Source organism: Bos grunniens, chromosome 2 (assembly GCF_055505025.1).
Source record: "Bos grunniens cultivar Pamir isolate PY7600 chromosome 2, Bosgru_T2T1.0, whole genome shotgun sequence".
NCBI classification, from domain to species: Eukaryota; Metazoa; Chordata; class Mammalia; order Artiodactyla; family Bovidae; genus Bos; species Bos grunniens.
The window spans coordinates 111,207,990-111,228,696 of record NC_141166.1 but is presented as its reverse complement, the minus strand read 5'-3'; the positions used below and the strand labels follow the sequence as shown (position 1 = coordinate 111,228,696).

The 20,707-nt window shown below is 38.3% G+C and overlaps 1 protein-coding gene and 1 long non-coding RNA gene across 23 annotated transcripts in view; one reads left to right on the top strand and one right to left on the bottom strand.

Annotated features, from left to right (window-relative positions):
* LOC147378521 (uncharacterized) overlaps window positions 1–4,723 on the top strand; it is a 32,152-nt gene extending 27,429 nt beyond the window's left edge. For both annotated transcript variants that reach the window (XR_015147568.1, XR_015147571.1), the window contains exon 2: window positions 4,566–4,723. This is a non-coding gene — a long non-coding RNA (uncharacterized LOC147378521). The remainder of the gene's footprint in view (window positions 1–4,565) is intronic.
* ERICH2 (glutamate rich 2) overlaps window positions 1–20,707 on the bottom strand; it is a 59,114-nt gene that overhangs the window by 13,736 nt on the left and 24,671 nt on the right. For 4 of the 21 annotated variants that reach the window (XM_086357266.1, XM_086357420.1, XM_086357245.1 and 1 more), the window contains one exon: window positions 10,719–10,749. The exons of 4 other annotated variants lie outside the window; for them this stretch is intronic. In XM_086357266.1, coding sequence (XP_086213392.1) covers window positions 10,719–10,749 — 31 coding nt within the window. Of the gene's footprint in view, window positions 1–1,994; window positions 2,144–9,803; window positions 9,841–10,064; window positions 10,114–10,718; window positions 10,750–17,459; window positions 17,628–20,707 lie in introns of those variants that run through there. 13 more of the 21 variants (XM_086357428.1, XM_086357360.1, XM_086357349.1 and 10 more) reach the window with 8 other exon arrangements.

Here is a 20,707-nt window from a genome sequence, read left to right as displayed (position 1 = left end):
CCATGGACGGAGGAGCCTGTTAGGCTGCAATCCATGGGGTCGCTAAGAGTCAGACCCGGCTGAGCGACTTCACTTTCACTTTTCACTTTCATGCACTGGAGAAGGAAATGGCAACCCACTCCAGTGTTCTTGCCTGGAGAATCCCAGGGACGGGGGAGCCTGGTGGGCTGCCGTCTATGGGGTCGCATAGAGTTGGACACGACTGAAGTGACTTAGCATAGCATATACTGTTTTTGCTCATTTTCTATAAGTTGAAATATTTGAAAAGAAAACATTTTTTAAAAAGTCCAGGTGAAAAAGATGGTTGATAGTACACTGTTAAAACAGGGATAAAGGAGGAGAGATATTAGAGAAATATTTAAGAGGTAAAATCTCCATGGCAGACGTTTTGCAAATTTTAGTAATTCTTATAACACTGTATCCATTTTGCCATATGAAAGTAAGCTATACTATTTACTTAGTATCTTTTTTTAATCGACCTTTTTAACTTAGAAATCTTGCTAGATCATAACAATTATCGGGGGAACTTCCCTGGCTGTTCAGTGGTTAAGATTCCATACTGCCAATGCAGAGGGCACAGGCTGGAACCCTGGTCAGAAAACTAAGATCCTACATGTCATGCAGTATGACCAAAAGATAACAAGCAAATAAAAAATTTTACAAATGTACCCCAAATTGACAGAGGTATTAATAAAAGACATAACAATCACAGCAAATATTATATCAGTACTCTTCTGAATACTACATATTAAATTATATAATTCTGTCAACATCTCAATGAGGTGTGTACTGTTTTTATCCCATTTGTAGATGAAACTGAGAGACAGGAGACAGGTTAAATAACTCACCCAACTTAACACCACTAATTAAGGTAGATCTGGGAGTCAGTTTGGCTCCAGAGTCCACATCCTTAACCACGTTCTTATTTTTTTTCTAATACACATTAAAATATACTACTATTGTAAAAAGTTTACCCTGTGTTTCCTAAAATTATCTCTTTGGGAAACACTATTGAGCTTGCCAACTCTTTTGCTCTGTAGATGAATTTCACAGTTTCAACCTGAACTTGTGCTACATCATCCCCTGCTTTTAGAATTCTGAGTGTGTGGGAAGTCTTGTGAGATGTCTTCTTTGATGGGAGTGTGGCCATGAGCTACTTTAAACATGTAGAAACACTGATCTTGGAAGAAAATAAGGAAATCCAGGAAAGGTTGACAGAAGACAATGTTAAGAAAAATCAGGCTTTCCCCTCTCCAAAGAAAAAGTTGGGAAAACTTCTCATTCTAAGCAAAAGATAACGTCCTCAAAAGAGATACCCAGAGTGTGATGCCTGGGCTATTCAGGCCATCTACCTGTTTCCTTTACAGTCTCCGTCGGCTCACAATCACTCTAACCTTACAGCGTGTACCCAGCCAATTCACGGACTCAACACGCTGGTGTCATCAGAGGTGGTCATAATAGGGAATTAAGAACTTCATGTGATGTCACAGGGACTCATTGAATTCACAAACACTGAGGATCATGAGAGGCTCCCTGATCCCCAGATGGAAGGTAGTCCTCCCGCTGCCATTTACGTTACAGTGCCCAGCCCGATCTGTCTTTGTCTTGTTTGTATTATTATTATTTAATAGTTGGCTATCTATGTGAACCTTATAGGGGCAAGCGTCTTTCCTATTTGATAACTATTGTACCCACAGCTTCTAAACAAGTGTCTGGCACTCAGTAAACCACTGTTGAATGACCGGAACTTGTTATTGCTTTCATAGGTATTTCAATCCATTCTAAACTTTAATATTTTATAGTTATCATTTTATGTATTATATACCCCTGGATCACACCTGACTGCATATCAGAATCATCCCATACATGAGTTTGAAAAATTACTGATTCCTAAGACTTGCCCCAGACTTACAAGTTGTCAACATCCCAAAGGTCCTAAAGAAGGAAGGCTGAAATAGAAGCTACGGTTACTCAAATAAAATAAATGTTATTACCTGTGCTTGCTTTTAAGAAGGAAGATGACCATAGCTTAGATTGTAGATTTGTTTCTATTTGTTTGTTTGAAATACTCTTTGAAGATATTCTATTTTTAGTGTTATTTGAAGAGATTTTATTTTCAATATTTTTTGAAGAGACTTCCTTCCTAGATGTTAAAGTATATAGTTAAAAAATACTTTTCTAGGTTACAATTCTGTTAAAGGTTCTATATGGGTTCATATACAAACACACATTTAATATAAAAATACAGTATATCAATAATAGCTAAAATGCAATATCTTCTTTGTGGAAAAGCATTAAAAATAAGTTTTACTAATGTTTAAAATTCTGTTTCTACCAGCCATTTGTCATTGTGTAATGATTCTTAGAATCTTTTCAGAGTTAACATAGAACATATAAGCAATCCATTATATGAATGTCCCTGGCATATCATTATGATATGGTGAAATAAAACTATTTAAGGAATACTAGGCTTTGGGTTTTTTTTTTTCAAGTCAGTTCTCACCACTGTTAAATGCTAATATTAACCCTTTGAGTCTGATGCTAATATTAACCCTTGCTCACAATATGAAGTAGCCTGTTTTTTTTATTAAGTGACTAAAATAAAGATGGGTTAATTTTCTCTTTTAGCCTTTAAGCCTGAAACCTTACGTCAACAGATAATGTATTGAGACAGGATTTTTGTGTGGTACACTGACAGGTACCCATGCTGGTGGAAAAACAACCTCATGTTCATTTTTTGTGGTCTTAAGATCATTTTAGTATGTCTCCTTTACTGAGTTTAAAAAATTCAACTTTAGTTTGCATGACCAGATATAAAAAGATGTAAAGTATTATTTTTTCCCCTAAAGTTATGATGGCTCTGTTTTATCCCCATTGAAATATGACTCTATAACATTAGTATTCAAGTTTGTGGTTTTGTACAGTGATTTAGCAAATAGGCTGAACAGCTTCTTACATTCCTAATACTATGGAGGGAATGGAAGCTTTACATTCCCAGTATATGCTGCTAGAGCAAAACCCCTCTCTGGTGATGAAAAATGCACAGCAAAGAAGATTTACAGTTGTTCTTCTTCTGCCCTCCTTGATTTTCTAATTGTGAAAGGAGACATCAAAGAAGAAACGCTACATGTGAAAAGTTGAGAAGTCACTTAAGTATTCAGTTTCTAGCATGATAGAATCCTATTATGCCAAAGGTCACCACAAATGATTACTAGAATTCATATGCTTTAATATCTATTCCTTTTATCTATGAAAGGAGGGCTTTTATCTAGATTAGATATACTGTCTTTTTATTATTACAGAATTTCATTGAATTTAAGAGCATCTATTTCTTTTTTAAAAAAGATTAAACTATAGTTGGTTTACAATACTGTTAGTTTCAGGTGTACACCAAAGTGGTTCAGTTAATATATGTGTGTGTAAATATATATATATTTTTCATATTTTTTCCATTAAAGTTTATTATAGGATATTGAATATAGTTCCTTGTGCTATACAGTAAATCTCTGCTGTTTATCTGTTTTATATATAGTAGTGTTTATCTGTTAATCCCACACTCCTCCATCTACCCCTTCCCTCTTTCCCCCTTTGGCAACTGTAAATTCGTTTCCTATGTCTCTGAGTTTGTTTCTGTTTAGTAAATACGTCCATTTGTATTATATTTTAGATTTCACATATAAGTGATCTCATATGATATTTGTCTTTATGTCTGATTTACTTCACTTAGTATGGTGATCTCTAGGTTCAGCCAAAGATACCACCTATTTATTATAAGACATACTAATATTTAAGAAAGAAAAAGCATTGCCAGTATAAGATGCCATCAACTGTAAGAAATGTTACAATATGAAGAAAATATGCATGCTTCAGAATCTATGAAATATTGTACTTATATATTCACTAAGTTACATCCCTAAAGAGGGGAATTTAGCTAATCTAGTGCTGGATATTTGAATAGTATGAAATGCCTTTAATGATTTTAATGACAGAACATGGAGGAAGCCTGAAGATAAAAAGGATATTACTATTTGAAAGCAGTGAACATCCCATAAAAACACATATGAGAAGGGGCCAAATGATCAACGGTAAAATATGAATTCCTCTTTTGCTCACTTTCTGATATACAGTGTTCCTTATACACAGTTTCAAAGAAGAGGCCCAAACTCCAACCTCCTCTTCAACTATAGTCTGTTGACTTCATCTGAGAAAGTGACTTATGGCAACAGTGCCTCTAACCAATTAACATAAACAGATAACCAGAATACTCTAAAAGATCTGTTTTCTTTATATACAGTTACAGTTTAGGAAAGATTAAAATTATTACTTTTTGGAAGATGGAAAGTACTTAATTTAGTATCTACTAAGGTTAGACAGTCAAGTTAAATATCCCACTGGAACGTATTTATGCTAGAGGGCAGATAATCCAGGTTTTACAATTAATTCGTTATGTTAAGTACATTAAATGTCCTCAAGTTTCTACTGAATTAATAATTCTTTAAAGTTCACATTTTAAACTTTGTTTTAAAATTATTTATATTTATCAAATTATTTATATTTATATTCAGAGTGCCTGAAGAACTATGGACAGACGTTCATGACATTGTACAGGACACAATGATCAAGACCATCCCCAAGAAAAAGAAATGCAAAAAGGCAAAATGGTTGTCTGAGAAAGCCTTACAAATAGCTAAGAAAAGAAGAGAAGCAAAGGCAAAGGAGAAAAGGAAAGATATACCCATTTCAATGCAGAGTTCCAAAGAACAGAGATTAGAGAGCCTTCCTCAGTGATCAGTGCAAAGAAATAGAGGAAAACAATAGAACGGGAAAGACTAGAGATCTCTTCAAGAAAATCAGAGATACTAAAGGAACATTTCATGCAAAGATGGGCACAATAAAGTACAGAATGGTATGGACCTAACAGAAGCAGAAGATATTAAGAAAAGGTGGCAACAATACACAGAAGAACTATAAAAAAAGATCTTTATGACCCAGAGAATCACGATGGTGTGATCACTGACCTAGAGCAAGACATCCTGGAATGTGAAGTCAAGCGGGCCTTAGAAAGCATCACTACGAACAAAGCTAGTGGAGGTGATGGAATTTCAGTTGAGCTATTTCAAATCCTGAAAGATGATGCTGTTAAAGTGCTGCACTCAATATGCCAGCAAATCTGGAAAACTCAGCAGTGGCCACAGGACTGGAAAAGGTCAGTTTTCATTCCAATCCCAAAGAAAGCCAATGCCAAAGAATGCTCAAACTACCGCACAATTGCACTCATCGCACACGCTAGTAAAGTAATGCTCAAAATTCTCCAAGCCAGGCTTCAGCAATATGTGAACCGTGAACTTCCAGATGTTCAAGCTGGTTTTAGAAAAGGCAGAGGAACCAGAGATCAAATTGCCAACATCCGCTGGATGATGGAAAAAGCAAGAGAGTTCCACAAAAACATCTATTTCTGCTTTCTTGACTATGCCAAAGCCTTTGACTGTGTGGATCACAACAAACTGTGGAAAATTCTTCAAGAGAGGGGAATACCAGACCACCTGACCTGCCTCCTGAGAAATCTGTATGCAGGTCAAGAAGCAACAGTAGAACTGGACATGGAACAACAGACTGGTTGGTTCCAAATTGGGAAAGGAGTACGTCAAGGCTGTATATTGTCACTCTATTATTTAACTTATGTGCAGAGTACATCATGCGAAATGCTGGGCTGGATGAAGCACAAGCTGGAATCAAGATTGCTGGGAGAAATATCAATAACCTCAGATATGCAGATGACACCACCCTTATGGCAGAAAGTGAAGAACTAAATAGCCTCTTGATGAAAGTGAAAGAGGAGAGTGGAAAAGTTGGGTTAAAGATCAACATTCAGAAAACTAAGATCATAGCATCTGGTTCCATCACTTCATGGCAAATAGACAGGGAAACAGTGACAGACTTTTTTTGAGCTCCAAAATCACTGCAGATGGTGACTGCAGTCTTGAAATTAAAAGATGCTTGCTCCTTGGGAAAAAAGTTATGACCAACCTAGACAGCACATTAAAAAGCAGAGACATTCCTTTGCCAACAAAGGTCCATCTAGTCAAAGCTATGGTTTTTCCAGTAGTCATGTATGGATATGAGAGTTGGACTATAAAGAAAGCTGAGTGCTGAAGAATTGATGCTTTTGAACTGTGGTGTTGGAGAAGACTCTTGAGAGTTCCTTGGACTGCAAGGAGAGCCAACTAGTCCATCCTAAAGGAAATCAGTCCTGAATATTTATTGGAGGGACTGATGCTGAAGCTGAAACTCCAATACTTTGGCCACCTGATGTGAAGAGCTGACTCATTTGAAAAGACCCTGATGCTTGGAAGGATTGAAGGTGGGAGGAGAAGGGGACGACAGAGGATGAGATGGTTGGATAGCATCACTGACTCAATGGACATGAGTTTGGGTGGACTCCAGGAGTTGGTGAAGGACAGGGAGGCCTGGTGTGCTGCAGTCCATGGGGTCGCAAAGAGTCAGACATGACTGACTGAAATGAACTGAATTGATATTTATCAAACATGAGCCTAAAAACAAAATTAATTTAAACTTACTTTTCTGAGACTGTCTTTGCTATATTTAGAGAGACTTGCAAAAGTCAGTGAAGTATAAATTTTGCTTGCCAATATTGGTCTGTGTCTAAAGAGGCATTTACTTAAAGAGTAAAAATGGGAATAAAAATTGTGTCATACATTTTATAAAAGATAAAATATGATTATGGAATAACCTATAGATACTATTTTATCAACCTCAAAGACTTGAGTTCTGTGAGATTCCTTTAGCCATTTTCCCAACACATCTATGAACTTGAAAGCTTGACCAAATAACCCAGCAGATCGAAGGTCCAACATCTATAAGACTTTATCCAGCATTAAAGATACACTTTACTTTTACTGCTGAAAATGGTTTGTTAATTAAGTGCCGTTTGTTGGGTAGACAAAATCTCTGACACATGGGATCCATGAGGAAAAAAGGAAATGAGTTATTTGGCCTTTGTGTACAGATAACTGTGAAACTCCTGGTTTATGAAAGTTCATACACTGCTTGTGGCTCAGATTAGAATGAAGAATCAATCAGAAAATCAAGGCAAAGAACTGGTGGGGAAAGAAAATGCCAAGATTTCCCTAATCCAACCTGGATAGAACCTTTCAGGAAATTCCACTTGCCAGTCAGACCGTGAAACTAGAAGGAGGGTGGGGAGTAGAATGCAGGCTACGCTGAGAAAATCCATCAATTCTGTGGGTCAGTCACACTGTTGCTCAGCAAAGGCCCCCCATGGTTTTCTGTGTTCCTACTTGATCTTTTACTTTTTTTTTCTGCCAGAACTGGCTCTGTTTACCTTCAACTCTCGGTGAGACTGGGCTTCCCTTGTGGCTCAGATGGTAAAGAATCTGCTTGGGTGAGGTAGCTGAGTTACAAAGCCATGCACTTATGAAGCTTACTGGCTATCGACCTATCCCTCCTTCTGCTGCTGCTAAGTCACTTCAGCCACGTCCGACTGTGTGTGACCCCACAGACGGCAGCCCACCAGGCTTCCCCATCCCTGGGATTCTCCAGGCAAGAACACTGGAGTGGGTTGCCATTTCCTTCTCCAATGCATGAAAGTGAAAAGTGAAAGTGAAGTCGCTCAGTCGTGTCCGACCCTCAGCGACCCCACGGACTGCAGTCTACCAGGCTCCTCCATCCATGGGATTTTCCAGGCAGGCGTACTGGAGTGGGGTACCATTGCCTTCTCCATCCCTCCTTCTACTACCCTACTCCAAATAATAACCAAACCAAACCCAAACTCTTCTCTACAAGTGAAGTGAACAGAACATGATCATGCTGCTCTTGCAAAAAGTAGTTTGATAACCAGATGCAATTATTAATGAGATCAAGAGAACCGGCAGCCACTTAGGCTTTCCGGGTGGCACAGCACTATAGAATCCTCCTGGCAATGCAGGAGATGTGGGTTTGATCCCTGGGTCGGGAAGATCCCCTTGAGTAGGAAATGGCAACCCACTCCAGAATTCTTGCCTGAAAAATTCTAGGACAGGAGCCTGGTGGGCTCCAGTCCATGGGGCTGCAAAGAGTCAGACACAACTGAGCACACGTGCATGCTGCTTTTCTATCTTGGCCCAGATTGCATCTGATTTACCCCTGGGGTTTAACTACCTCAGGATATGGGTTACCCCCTTGCTCCAGTTCCAGCATTGCTTATTACAGTCTATGAATGAACACTGGGGTTCATAGACACGATATTTATTTTCATTAATAGCTACTAACTCTCATTATTAAAAAGTTATATCATATTTCCCTCAAAGACTACTAACATTTTCTTAGATTTTTTATTTAAATATTTTCAGCCATGTTAATAGGATACATAATATATAATTACATTTAGATTAATATAGTTAATGGGGCATTTACCTTTTCCTTGTTGTCTATAACATTTACTCTGAGACAAGCACAGATTCTGTCATTGATCTGTAATTTATTACCTTCTCTTTAATATAAAAACACGTATTTACTACACAATTTGCAAAAGTCAAAGTGAATCCTAATTTTAATTTTCAGCTTTGACAGTATATAAGTTAAAACATATGTTGTATAAGGTATATTTTTCTCAGCCAATAATATTCAGAATACTTCAAAATAATTTTGATTTGAATAGAATTCTACTAGAAGTGCACTACCAATTTGTCAATAATTGAACCCTATGAATGTGTTTTATGATCAACTTTCAAAATGCAATTTTTCATGGAATAAATAATTGATTTTTTTTTCAGTAGATAGATGATTATGTCAGGAAGGACTCTGATGGTTTACCAGAATCAGTGCCTTGAACAAAACAGGTACTTAATATTTAGCTACTAAATTGAAACTGGACTACGATTCTTTCAACACTAATCTCTTCAACTAGTTGGGGTGATTATTTTCCTTATTTAGTAGTAATTGTTCTTCTCATAGTAAATAAAAATCTGATTTTAAGGTAAATATTCCTTTTTTTTTTTTTTGCAAATAAGGCAACTGACAAGGCTTTATTGCCAAAATGTACAAACATTTTGTACAACTTAACAGTAAAAAAACAAAAACAATCCAATCAAGCATTTGCCCTGGAGACCTAGTCTTTGCACAGGTTCTTTGAAGGATAGGATATTAGTAGCAGTGTTTTATTTTATTATTTTTTTTAATTTTATTTTATTTTTAAACTTTACATAATTGTATTAGTTTTGCCAAATATCGAAATGAATCCACCACAGGTATACATGTGTTCCCCATCCTGAACCCTCCTCCCTCCTCCCTCCCCATACCATCCCTCTGGGTCGTCCCAGTGCACTAGCCCCAAGCATCCAGTATCGTGTATCGAACCTAGACTGGCAACTCGTTTCTCACATGATATTTTACATGTTTCAATGTCATTCTCCCAAATCTTCCCACCCTCTCCCTTTAAATATTCCTTTAAAATGATATTCTCAAAGAAACAAGCAAGTATCAAAGTGAAACAAGAATGAGCAATGAAAGTTATATAAGTAAAATTCAGAATACTTGGCGTTTAAGCAGTTGAGAAGTAGGTTTGAATATTATCTATACCCCTACATTTTTTATCAAAATTCATTTTTCATTTTAAATGTCCTCTTATCTAAGAAACAGTTGCTTTGACTGAAGCAAAAGCTAAGTGCTAATCCATGCATTTCTGGCCTTTCAAATTTAATTGGGTGACAAATGATTGCATTATCTACTTCTAATTGCTTAAAAGGCATGATATATCAGATGCTCAACGAGAGACATCTTCTTACTCTGACATTCCTTCATTTGGTTCAATCATCACTTTTTCTGAAAGAGAAGAAAAAAAACTCAACCCAGTATTTTATCAATAGTGATGTTCTTAATAGAAATTCCTGACTGGTAAATATTTAGCATTGTTTGAGTGACAGGCAGTATAACAAAGGATTTAATTGCTAACTCAAGCACACTCAACCATTCCTATAGACTATCTTCTTAATATTTAGGACAAAAGGGTGATCAAATATATTCTTTTAAAGTAATAAATCATTTACCCTTTGGATCAAACACTAGCAATCTCCCATTCTGTCTATCTTTTGGTGCCTATGAGAGAAGCAGAAATAAAAACTAGCATTATCAATATTATTTTAGCTTGAGGTACTTGAATAATTTATTCACAGCCTTTATATGAACATTTTTATTATCTAGGCTAAAATATAGGGGGCTTCCTGATAGCTCAGTTGGTAAAGAATCCACCTGCAATGCAGGAGACCCCCGTTAGATTCCTGGGTTGGGAAGATCCATCTGCTGGAGAAGGGATAGGCTACCCACTCCAGTATTCTTGGGCTTCCCTTGTGGCTCAGCTGGTAAAGAATCTACCTGCAATGCGGGAAACCTGGGTTTGATCCCTGGGTTGGGAAGATCTCTTGGAGAAGGGAAAGGCTACCCACTCCAGTATTCTGGTAAAGAATCTGCCTGCAATGTGGGAAACCTGGGTTTGATTCCTGGGTTGGGAAGATCTCCTGGAGAAGGGAAAGGCTACCCACTCCAGTATTCTGGCCTGGGTTGCAAAGAGTAAGACATGACTAACTGACTTTCACTATCAGGCTAAAATATAATTTTATACTGAGGTCAATTATTCCAAAACTATATAAATTGATGGTAAGAAAGAACTAAAGCATCCTAAAAATTACTTTATATTCTCTTACCTTTACAGCATCTGTCCTGTCTAGATGATTCCTGCAAAAAACCAAAATATTTACTTTGTAAGTCTTTAAACATTTTTATAAACTTGGAATATAAATAAAACAGAATGCACAACTTAGTCTGTCAGCAGGGCAGTAAGCATGTGTTCTGGTATTGTTTTTAGTAGCATTATTTTCATACTAAGTGAAAAACATTATTCCTCTGGATTATGAAATCTGATTTTAAAAAAGCATAAAGAAATTAAAGCTTCCTCTTCCCATTTCACCTTGAAGAGAAGTGAAAATTGCTCAGTCATGTCTGACTCTTTGCAACCCCATGGACTATACAATCCATGGAATTCTCCAGGCCAGAATACTGGAGTAGGTTCCTTTCTCCAGGGGATCTTCCCAACACATGGATTGAACCCAGGTCTCCAGCATTGTAGGCAGATTCTTTTTTTTTTTTAATTAATTTTATTTTATTTTTAAGCCTTACATAATTGTATTAGTTTTGCCAAACATCAAAATGAATCCACCACAGGTATACACGTGCTCCCCATCCTGAACCCTCCTCCCTCCCCCCTCCCCATACCACCCCCCTGGGCCGTCCCAGCGCACCAGCCCCAAGCATCCAGCATTGTGCACTGAACCTGGACTGGCATCTCGTTTCATACATGACATTTCACATGTTTCAATGCCATTCTCCCAAATCTTCCCACCCTCTCCCTCTCCCACAGAGTCCATAAGACTGTTCTATACATCAGTGTCTCTTTTGCTGTCTCGTATACAGGGTTATCGTTACCATCTTTCTAAATTCCATATATATGCGTTAGTATACTGTATTGGTGTTTTTCCTTCTGGCTTACTTCACTCTGTATAATAGGCTCCAGTTTCATCCACCTCATTAGAACTGATTCAAATGTATTCTTTTTAATGGCTGAGTAATACTCCATTGTGTATATGTACCACAGCTTTCTTATCCATTCATCTGCTGATGGACATCTAGGTTGCTTCCATGTCCTGGCTATTATAAACAGTGCTGCGATGAACATTGGGGTACACATGTCTCTTTCCCTTCTGGTTTCCTCAGTGTGTATGCCCAGCAGTGGGATTGTTGGATCATAAGGCAGTTCTACTTCCAGTTTTTTAAGGAATCTCCACACTGTTCTCCATAGTGGCTGTACTAGTTTGCATTCCCACCAACAGTGTAAGAGAGTTCCCTTTTCTCCACACCCTCTCCAGCATTTATTATTTGTAGACTTTTGGATCGCAGCCATTCTGACTGGTGTGAAATGGTACCTCATAGTGGTTTTGATTTGCATTTCTCTGATAATGAGTGATGTTGAGCATCTTTTCATGTGTTTGTTAGCCATCTGTATGTCTTCTTTGGAGAAATGTCTATTTAGATCTTTGGCCCATTTTTTGATTGGGTCATTTATTTTTCTGGAGTTGAGCTGTAGGAGTTGCTTGTATATTTTTGAGATTAGTTGTTTGTCAGTTGCTTCATTTGCTATTACTTTCTCCCATTCTGAAGGCTGTCTTTTCACCTTGCTAATAGTTTCCTTTGATGTGCAGAAGCTTTTAAGGTTAATTAGGTCCCATTTGTTTATTTTTGCTTTTATTTCCAATATTCTGGGAGGTGGGTCATAGAGGATCCTGCTGTGATGTATGTCAGAGAGTGTTTTGCCTATGTTCTCCTCTAGGAGTTTTATAGTTTCTGGTCTTACGTTGAGATCTTTAATCCATTTTGAGTTTATTTTTGTATATGGTGTTAGAAAGTGTTCTAGTTTCATTCTTTTACAAGTGGTTGACCAGATTTCCCAGCACCACTTGTTAAAGAGATTGTCTTTAATCCACTGTATATTCTTGCCTCCTTTGTCAAAGATAAGGTGTCCATATGTGCGTGGATTTATCTCTGGGCTTTCTATTTTGTTCCATTGATCTATATTTCTGTCTTTGTGCCAGTACCATACTGTCTTGATAACTGTGGCTTTGTAGTAGAGCCTGAAGTCAGGTAGGTTGATTCCTCCAGTTCCATTTTTCTTTCTCAAGATCGCTTTGGCTATTCGAGGTTTTTTGTATTTCCATACAAATTGTGAAATTATTTGTTCTAGCTCTGTGAAGAATACTGTTGGTAGCTTGATAGGGATTGCATTGAATCTATAAATTGCTTTGGGTAGTATACTCATTTTCACTATATTGATTCTTCCAATCCATGCACATGGTATATTTCTCCATCTATTAGTGTCCTCTTTGATTTCTTTCACCAGTGTTTTATAGTTTTCTATATATAGGTCTTTAGTTTCTTTAGGTAGATATATTCCTAAGTATTTTATTCTTTTCGTTGCAATGGTGAATGGAATTGTTTCCTTAATTTCTCTTTCTGTTTTCTCATTATTAGTGTATAGGAATGCAAGGGATTTCTGTGTGTTGATTTTATATCCTGCAACTTTACTATAGTCATTGATTAGTTCTAGTAATTTTCTGGTGGAGTCTTTAGGGTTTTCTATGTAGAGGATCATGTCATCTGCAAATCGTGAGAGTTTCACTCCTTCTTTTCCAATTTGGATTCCTTTTATTTCTTTTTCTGCTCTGATTGCTGTGGCCAAAACTTCCAAAACTATGTTGAACAGTAATGGTGAAAGTGGGCACCCTTGTCTTGTTCCTGACTTTAGAGGAAATGCTTTCAATTTTTCACCATTGAGGATAATGTTTGCTGTGGGTTTGTCATATATAGCTTTTATTATGTTGAGGTATGTTCCTTCTATTCCTGCTTTCTGGAGAGTTTTTATCATAAATGGGTGTTGAATTTTGTCAAAGGCTTTCTCTGCATCTATTGAGATAATCATATGGTTTTTGTTTTTCAATTTGTTAATGTGGTGTATTACATTGATTGATTTGTGGATATTGAAGAATCCTTGCATCCCTGGGATAAAGCCCACTTGGTCATGGTGTATGATCTTTTTAATGTGTTGTTGGATTCTGATTGCTAGAATTTTGTTTAGGATTTTTGCATCTATGTTCATCAGTGATATTGGCCTGTAGTTTTCTTTTTTTGTGGGATCTTTGTCAGGTTTTGGTATTAGGGTGATGGTGGCCTCATAGAATGAGTTTGGAAGTTTACCTTCCTCTGCAATTTTCTGGAAGAGTTTGAGCAGGATAGGTGTTAGCTCTTCTCTAAATTTTTGGTAGAATTCAGCTGTGAAGCCGTCTGGACCTGGGCTTTTGTTTGCTGGAAGATTTTTGATTACAGTTTCAATTTCCGTGCTTGTGATGGGTCTGTTAAGGTTTTCTATTTCTTCCTGGTCGAGTTTTGGAAAGTTGTACTTTTCTAAGAATTTGTCCATTTCTTCCTCGTTGTCCATTTTATTGGCATATAATTGTTGATAATAGTCTCTTATGATCCTTTGTATTTCTGTGTTGTCTGTTGTGATCTCTCCATTTTCGTTTCTAATTTTATTGATTTGATTTTTCTCCCTTTGTTTCTTGATGAGTCTGGCTAATGGTTTGTCAATTTTATTTATCCTTTCAAAGAACCAGCTTTTGGTTTTGTTGATTTTTGCTATGGTCTCTTTTGTTTCTTTTGCATTTATTTCTGCTCTAATTTTTAAGATTTCTTTCCTTCTACTAACCCTGGGGCTCTTCATTTCTTCCTTTTCTAGTTGCTTTAGGTGTAGAGTTAGGTTATTTATTTGACTTTTTTCTTGTTTCTTGAGGTGTGCCTGTATTGCTATGAACTTTCCCCTTAGGACTGCTTTTACTGTGTCCCACAGGTTTTGGGTTGTTGTGTTTTCATTTTCATTCATTTCTATGCAAATTTTGATTTCCTTTTTGATTTCTTCTGTGATTTGTTGGTTATTCAGCAGCGTGTTGTTCAGCCTCCATATGTTGGAATTTTTAATAGTTTTTCTCCTGTAATTGAGATCTAATCTTACTGCATTGTGGTCAGAAAAGATGCTTGGAATGATTTCTATTTTTTTGAATTTACCAACGCTAGCTTTATGGCCCAGGATGTGATCTATCCTGGAGAAGGTTCCATGTGCGCTTGAGAAAAAGGTGAAATTCATTGTTTTGGGATGAAATGTCCTATAGATATCAATTAGGTCTAACTGGTCCATTGTATCATTTAAAGTTTGTGTTTCCTTGTTAATTTTCTGTTTAGTTGATCTATCCATAGGTGTGAGTGGGGTATTAAAGTCTCCCACTATTATTGTGTTATTGTTAATTTCTCCTTTCATACTTGTTAGCATTTGTCTTACATACTGCGGTGCTCCTGTGTTGGGTGCATATATATTTATAATTGTTATATCTTCTTCTTGGATTGATCCTTTGATCATTATGTAGTGACCTTCTTTGTCTCTTTTCACAGCCTTTGTTTTAAAGTCTATTTTATCTGATATGAGTATTGCTACTCCTGCTTTCTTTTGGTCCCTATTTGCATGGAAAATCTTTTTCCAGCCCTTCACTTTCAGTCTGTATGTGTCCCCTGTTTTGAGGTGGGTCTCCTGTAGACAACATATGTAGGGGTCTTGTTTTTGTATCCATTCAGCCAGTCTTTGTCTTTTGGTTGGGGCATTCAACCCATTTACGTTTAAGGTAATTACTGATAAGTATGATCCCGTTGCCATTTACTTTATTGTTTGGGGTTCGAATTTATACACCATTTTTGTGTTTCCTGTCTAGAGAATATCCTTTAGTATTTGTTGGAGAGCTGGTTTGGTGGTGCAGAATTCTCTCAGCTTTTGCTTGTCTGAGAAGCTTTTGATTTCTCCTTCATACTTGAATGAAATCCTTGCTGGGTACAATAATCTGGGCTGTAGGTTATTTTCTTTCATCATTTTAAGTATGTCTTGCCATTCCCTCCTGGCTTGAAGAGTTTCTATTGAAAGATCAGCTGTTATCCTTATGGGAATTCCCTTGTGTGTTATTTGTTGTTTTTCCCTTGCTGCTTTTAATATTTGTTCTTTGTGTTTGATCTTTGTTAACTTGATTAATATGTGTCTTGGGGTGTTTCGCCTTGGGTTTATCCTGTTTGGGATTCTCTGGGTTTCTTGGACTTGGGTGATTATTTCCTTCCCCAGTTTAGGGAAGTTTTCAACTATTATCTCCTCAAGTATTTTCTCATGGTCTTTCTTTTTGTCTTCTTCTGGAACCCCTATGATTCAAATGTTGTAGCATTTAATATTGTCCTGGAGGTCTCTGAGATTGTCCTCATTTCTTTTAATTCGTTTTTCTTTTATTCTCTCTGATTCATTTATTTCTACCATCTATCTTCTAATTCACTAATCCTATCTTCTGCCTCTGTTATTCTACTATTTGTTGCCTCCAGAGTGTTTTTAATTTCATTTATTGCATTATTCATTATATATTGACTCTTTTTTATTTCTTCTAGGTCCTTGTTAAACCTTTCTTGCATCTTCTCAATCCTTGTCTCCAAGCTATTTATCTGTGATTCCATTTTAATTTCAAGATTTTGGATCAATTTCACTATCATTATTCGGAATTCTTTATCAGGTAGATTCCCTATCTCTTCCTCTTTTGTTTGGTTTGGTGGGCATTTATCCTGTTCCTTTATCTGCTGGCTATTCCTCTGTCTCTTCATCTTGTTTAAATTGCTGAGTTTGGGGTGTCCTTTCTGTATTCTGGCAGTTTGTGGAGTTCTCTTTATTGTGGCTTTTCCTCGCTGTGTGTGGGTTTGTACAGGTGGCTTGTCAAGGTTTCCTGGTTAGGGAAGCTTGTGTCGGTGTTCTGATGGGTGGAGCTGTATTTCTTCTCTTTGTTCAGTCGCGCTGTGGGGAGGGAGGGAGGGATGCTGCAAACAAATAACACTGGCGTGCGCTCCCAGTGCCTCAGCCACACTGGGTCTGCCCCCGCTCACGGCGCGTGTAGCCTCCCTGCCCACACTGCTCGGGCTCTAGGTTGTTCCGCCGGGAACAATCCGAGGCTGGCCCTGGGTTGCATGTACCTCCCAGGTCCAAGCCGCTCAGGTTCAGGCACTCGGGTAGTCCTCAGAGGCACAGACTCAGTTGGGCCTGAGTTTTGTGCTCTTCCCAGGTCCGAGCAGCTCAAGTGATGAGGTGTTTGGCGAGCGCCAATGCTGCGACTTATCGCCTCCCCGCCACTCGGTTATCTGGGTGTAAAACCGGCGCACCTTCTCAGGCAGATGTTAACCGTCCAGACCCCCAAGAAGTTTTAGTTAGCAAAGAAGCCTGCTTACAGTTTTATAGATAATGTCTCTCTGGGGCTGCGATTGCCCCCTTCCGGCTCTGGCTGCCTGTCACCGGAGGGGGAAGGTCTGCAGCCGGCTATCTCTGTTCAATTCTTTGTTCCGTGTGCGGGCCTGGCAGTGTCTTACGTTGGGGCTGGCTTTTCGCGTGGTAGATATCCCACAGTCTGGTTTGCTAGCCCAAATTATTTCGCTCAGATAGTGCTCAGGGTATTCAGGCCAGATTCTTACTCTAAGCGATGCAGCCCGCGCTGCGCCTCCCTGTCCAGCCCCCGCTTGCTAATGGCGCGTGCAGGCATCTGCGCTGCTTCTCCGCTGGGGGAGTTACCGTAGGACTCGCAATCTTCGAGTTTTAATTGTTTATTTATTTTTTCTTCCTGTTATGTTGCCCTCTGTGCTTCCAAAGCTCGGCACAGATTCGGCAGTGAGAAGGTTTCCTGGTGTTTGGAAACTTCTCTCTTTTTAAGACTCCCTTCCCGGGACGGAACTCCGTCCCTCCCTCTTTTGTCTCTTTTTTTGTCTTTTATATTTTTTCCTACCTCCTTTCGAAGAGTTGGATTGCTTTTCTGGGTGCCTGATGTCCTCTGTCGGCATTCAGAAGTTGTTTTGTGGAATTTACTCGACGTTTAAATGCTCTTTTGATGAATTTGTGGGGGAGAAAGTGTTCTCCCTGTCCTACTCCTCCGCCATCTTGGCTCCTCCCCCCCGCCCCCCCGCCGTAGGCAGATTCTTTACCAGCTGAGCCACAAGGGAAGCCCAAGAATACTGGAGTGGGTAGTCTATCCCTTCTCCAGTGGATCTTTCCGACCCAGGAATCAAACCCGGGTCTCCTGCGTTGCAGGCGGATTCTTTACCAACTGAGCTATCCGGGAAGCCCTGGAGTTTATGTAAAAAAGAGCTATAGGGATAATTTTGCAAGTTAGAAAACTGATGTACTAAATTAGCCTCTAATTATGTTACCTTTTTGGTTTTATGTAACTCGGACTCTAGATCTGGATCCAAATATGGTTATGATACAGCAAGTTAAGGGTATCACTTTCCTACTCAGCTGACCCCAGAAACCACAAATTCAGTGTGGCATGTGTTTACAACGCTGCTTTCATTTCCCCCTTTAACAAAGAAAAACAACATGTGAACCAAACTACCTGCCACACTCTAGTTCATCTGTGTTATGAAAAACACCTTTATAGATGTATATTAGCCAAAACAAGAAGTTTTTCAATGATATCTCAAGATGCAGTATTTTTAGTAAAATATTTCAAAAAACACATTTAGAAATAAACCTTTGATTTTTTCCAAAGATACAGTTTAAAATATAATTCTTACCTGATAAAAGTTCCCTTATGAGTTTACCAATACTTACAAGTTACAATGTTTTCTCTTGGAATGTTTTATCTTTTTAAAATTAGCCTATGTAGACTGATTTTCCTATAACTTAGGTCTTTATATATCTGAATAAATTTCATTCTAATTGTAAAGAGAAAAATCAACTTTTAAGTTTTTTTTAAATTCACTTGCCCTTTCCTCCCCAACAGTCCCTATATTCCAAGCCAGGCTTTAAAAATTATCAATAGTAATATCTAGGGATTTCTGGAACATAAAATTCAGGACCAAAACTGTAGACAATAAAAAGAGAAGCTTCATTATTTTGCATTAAGTTTTTCTCTTTTTAAATGTGTCTTAAATTCTGTGGACAGAGGAGCCTGGCAGGCTACAGTCCACCAGGTTGCAAAGAATCGACATGACTGAACAAGCACTACTACTGCTGTTCCATCTCTGACAGCTTTCAAGACAGATCCCCGCACAACAGGCAGATGTCACCCCTACTGATTGCTAAGCTTACCTGAAGCTCCACCTTCAGTCTGGAGTGGCCACCCAGGAATACACTGGGAGGCCCTTCAAGTTGCTAAACGGACTCTCCCGTGCACGTCCTAGGGTCTTTGTTCATCTACAGAACGGTACAGCATCTGTGTGCAGGGGGCATTCCCTCAAACACTAGGGTGCCACTAAAGACGCCGTGGGTAAAAAGGATGAAGGACGCCTGATACAAAATGGAGTCAGGAAGCCACACAGTGGGGTCCTCGTGCATTCCCACTGGTCTCAGTATTCACTATCAGCAGGGAGAAAGAAGATTCCCACACACCTTAGCAACAGCAAACTCCCCACCACTTGGTGCCAACAAGAAACCGCCACAACTCTGAATTCTCATTCTCCTCCAGTGAGCTTTGGTTCAAAACAACCCTCCCCAGCTCCCTCCCAGAACCTAATAAAAGCCAGCCTCCAAAAAAACATACAAGCACCCCAATATTCACTGCAGTACTATGGCCAGGACATGGAAGCAACTTAAATGTCCACCAACAGGGGAATGGACAAAGAAGATATGCTACATATATACAATGGAATATTAGTCATAAAAGAGAATAAAACCATGCCATTGGTTAGCAACATGGATGGATCTAGAGATTACCATATTGAGTAAAGTAAGTCAGACATGGAAAGACAAATATATAATACACTTATAAGAGATATCTAAAAAAAAAGAGGGTACAAATGAGCTTATTTATAAAACAGAAGTAGAGTGACAAATGTAGCAAACAAACTTATGGTTACCAAGAGATAATGGAGGGAGGGATAAACTGGGAGATTGGGACTGACCTATATATACTACTATATATACATAGATAACTAATAAGAATCTGCTATATAGCATATGGAATTCTCAATACTCTAACACCCCTTATGAGAAAAGAATCTAAACAAGAGTGGATACATGTATGTATATAACTGATTCAATTTGCTGCACACCTGAGAGCAACACAACATTGTAAATAAACTATACTTCAATAAAAAATTGTTTTAAATGGGCAGAAGACCTAAATAGGCATTTCTCCAATGAAGACATACAGATGACCAATGGGCACATGAAAAGATGCTTAAAATCACTAATTATTCGAGAAATACAAATCAAAACCACAATGTGGTTCCACTTCACACTGGTCAGAATGGCTCTCATGAAAAAATCTATAAATAATAAGTGCTGGAGACAGTGTGAAGAAAAAGGAACCCTCCTACACTGTGGTGGGGATGTAAACTGGTGCAGGCACTATGGAAAACAGTATGGAGGGGCCTTAAAAAACCTAAAAATAGAGTTACCATATGATTCAGCATTTCCCATGATGTACTCTGCATATAAGTTAAATAAACAGGGTGACAATATACAGCCTTGACAAACTCCTTCTCCTATTTGGAACCAGTCTGTTGTTCCATGTCCAGTTCTAACTGTTGCTGCCTGACCTGCATACAAATTTCTCAAGAGGAGAGTGAAAAAGTTGGCTTAAAGCTCAACATTCAGAAAATGAAGATCATGGCATCTGGTCCCACCACTTCATGGGAAATAGATGGGGAAACAGTGGAAACAGTGTCAGACTTTATTTTTCTGGGCTCCAAAATCACTGCAGATGGTGACTGCAGCCATGAAATTATAAGATGCTTACTCTTTGGAAGGAAAGTTATGACCAATCTAGATAGCATGTTCAACAGCAGAGACATTACTTTGCCAACAAAGGTTCGTCTAGTCAAGGCTATGGTTTTTCCTGTGGTCATGTATGGATGTGAGAGTTGGACTGTGAAGAAGGCTGAGCACCGAAGAATTGATGCTTTTGAACTGTGGTGTTGGAGAAGACTCTTGAGAGTCCCTTGGACTGCAAGGAGATCCAACCAGTCCATTCTGAAGGAGATCAACCCTGGGATTTCTTTGGAAGGAATGATGCTAAAGCTGAAACTCCAG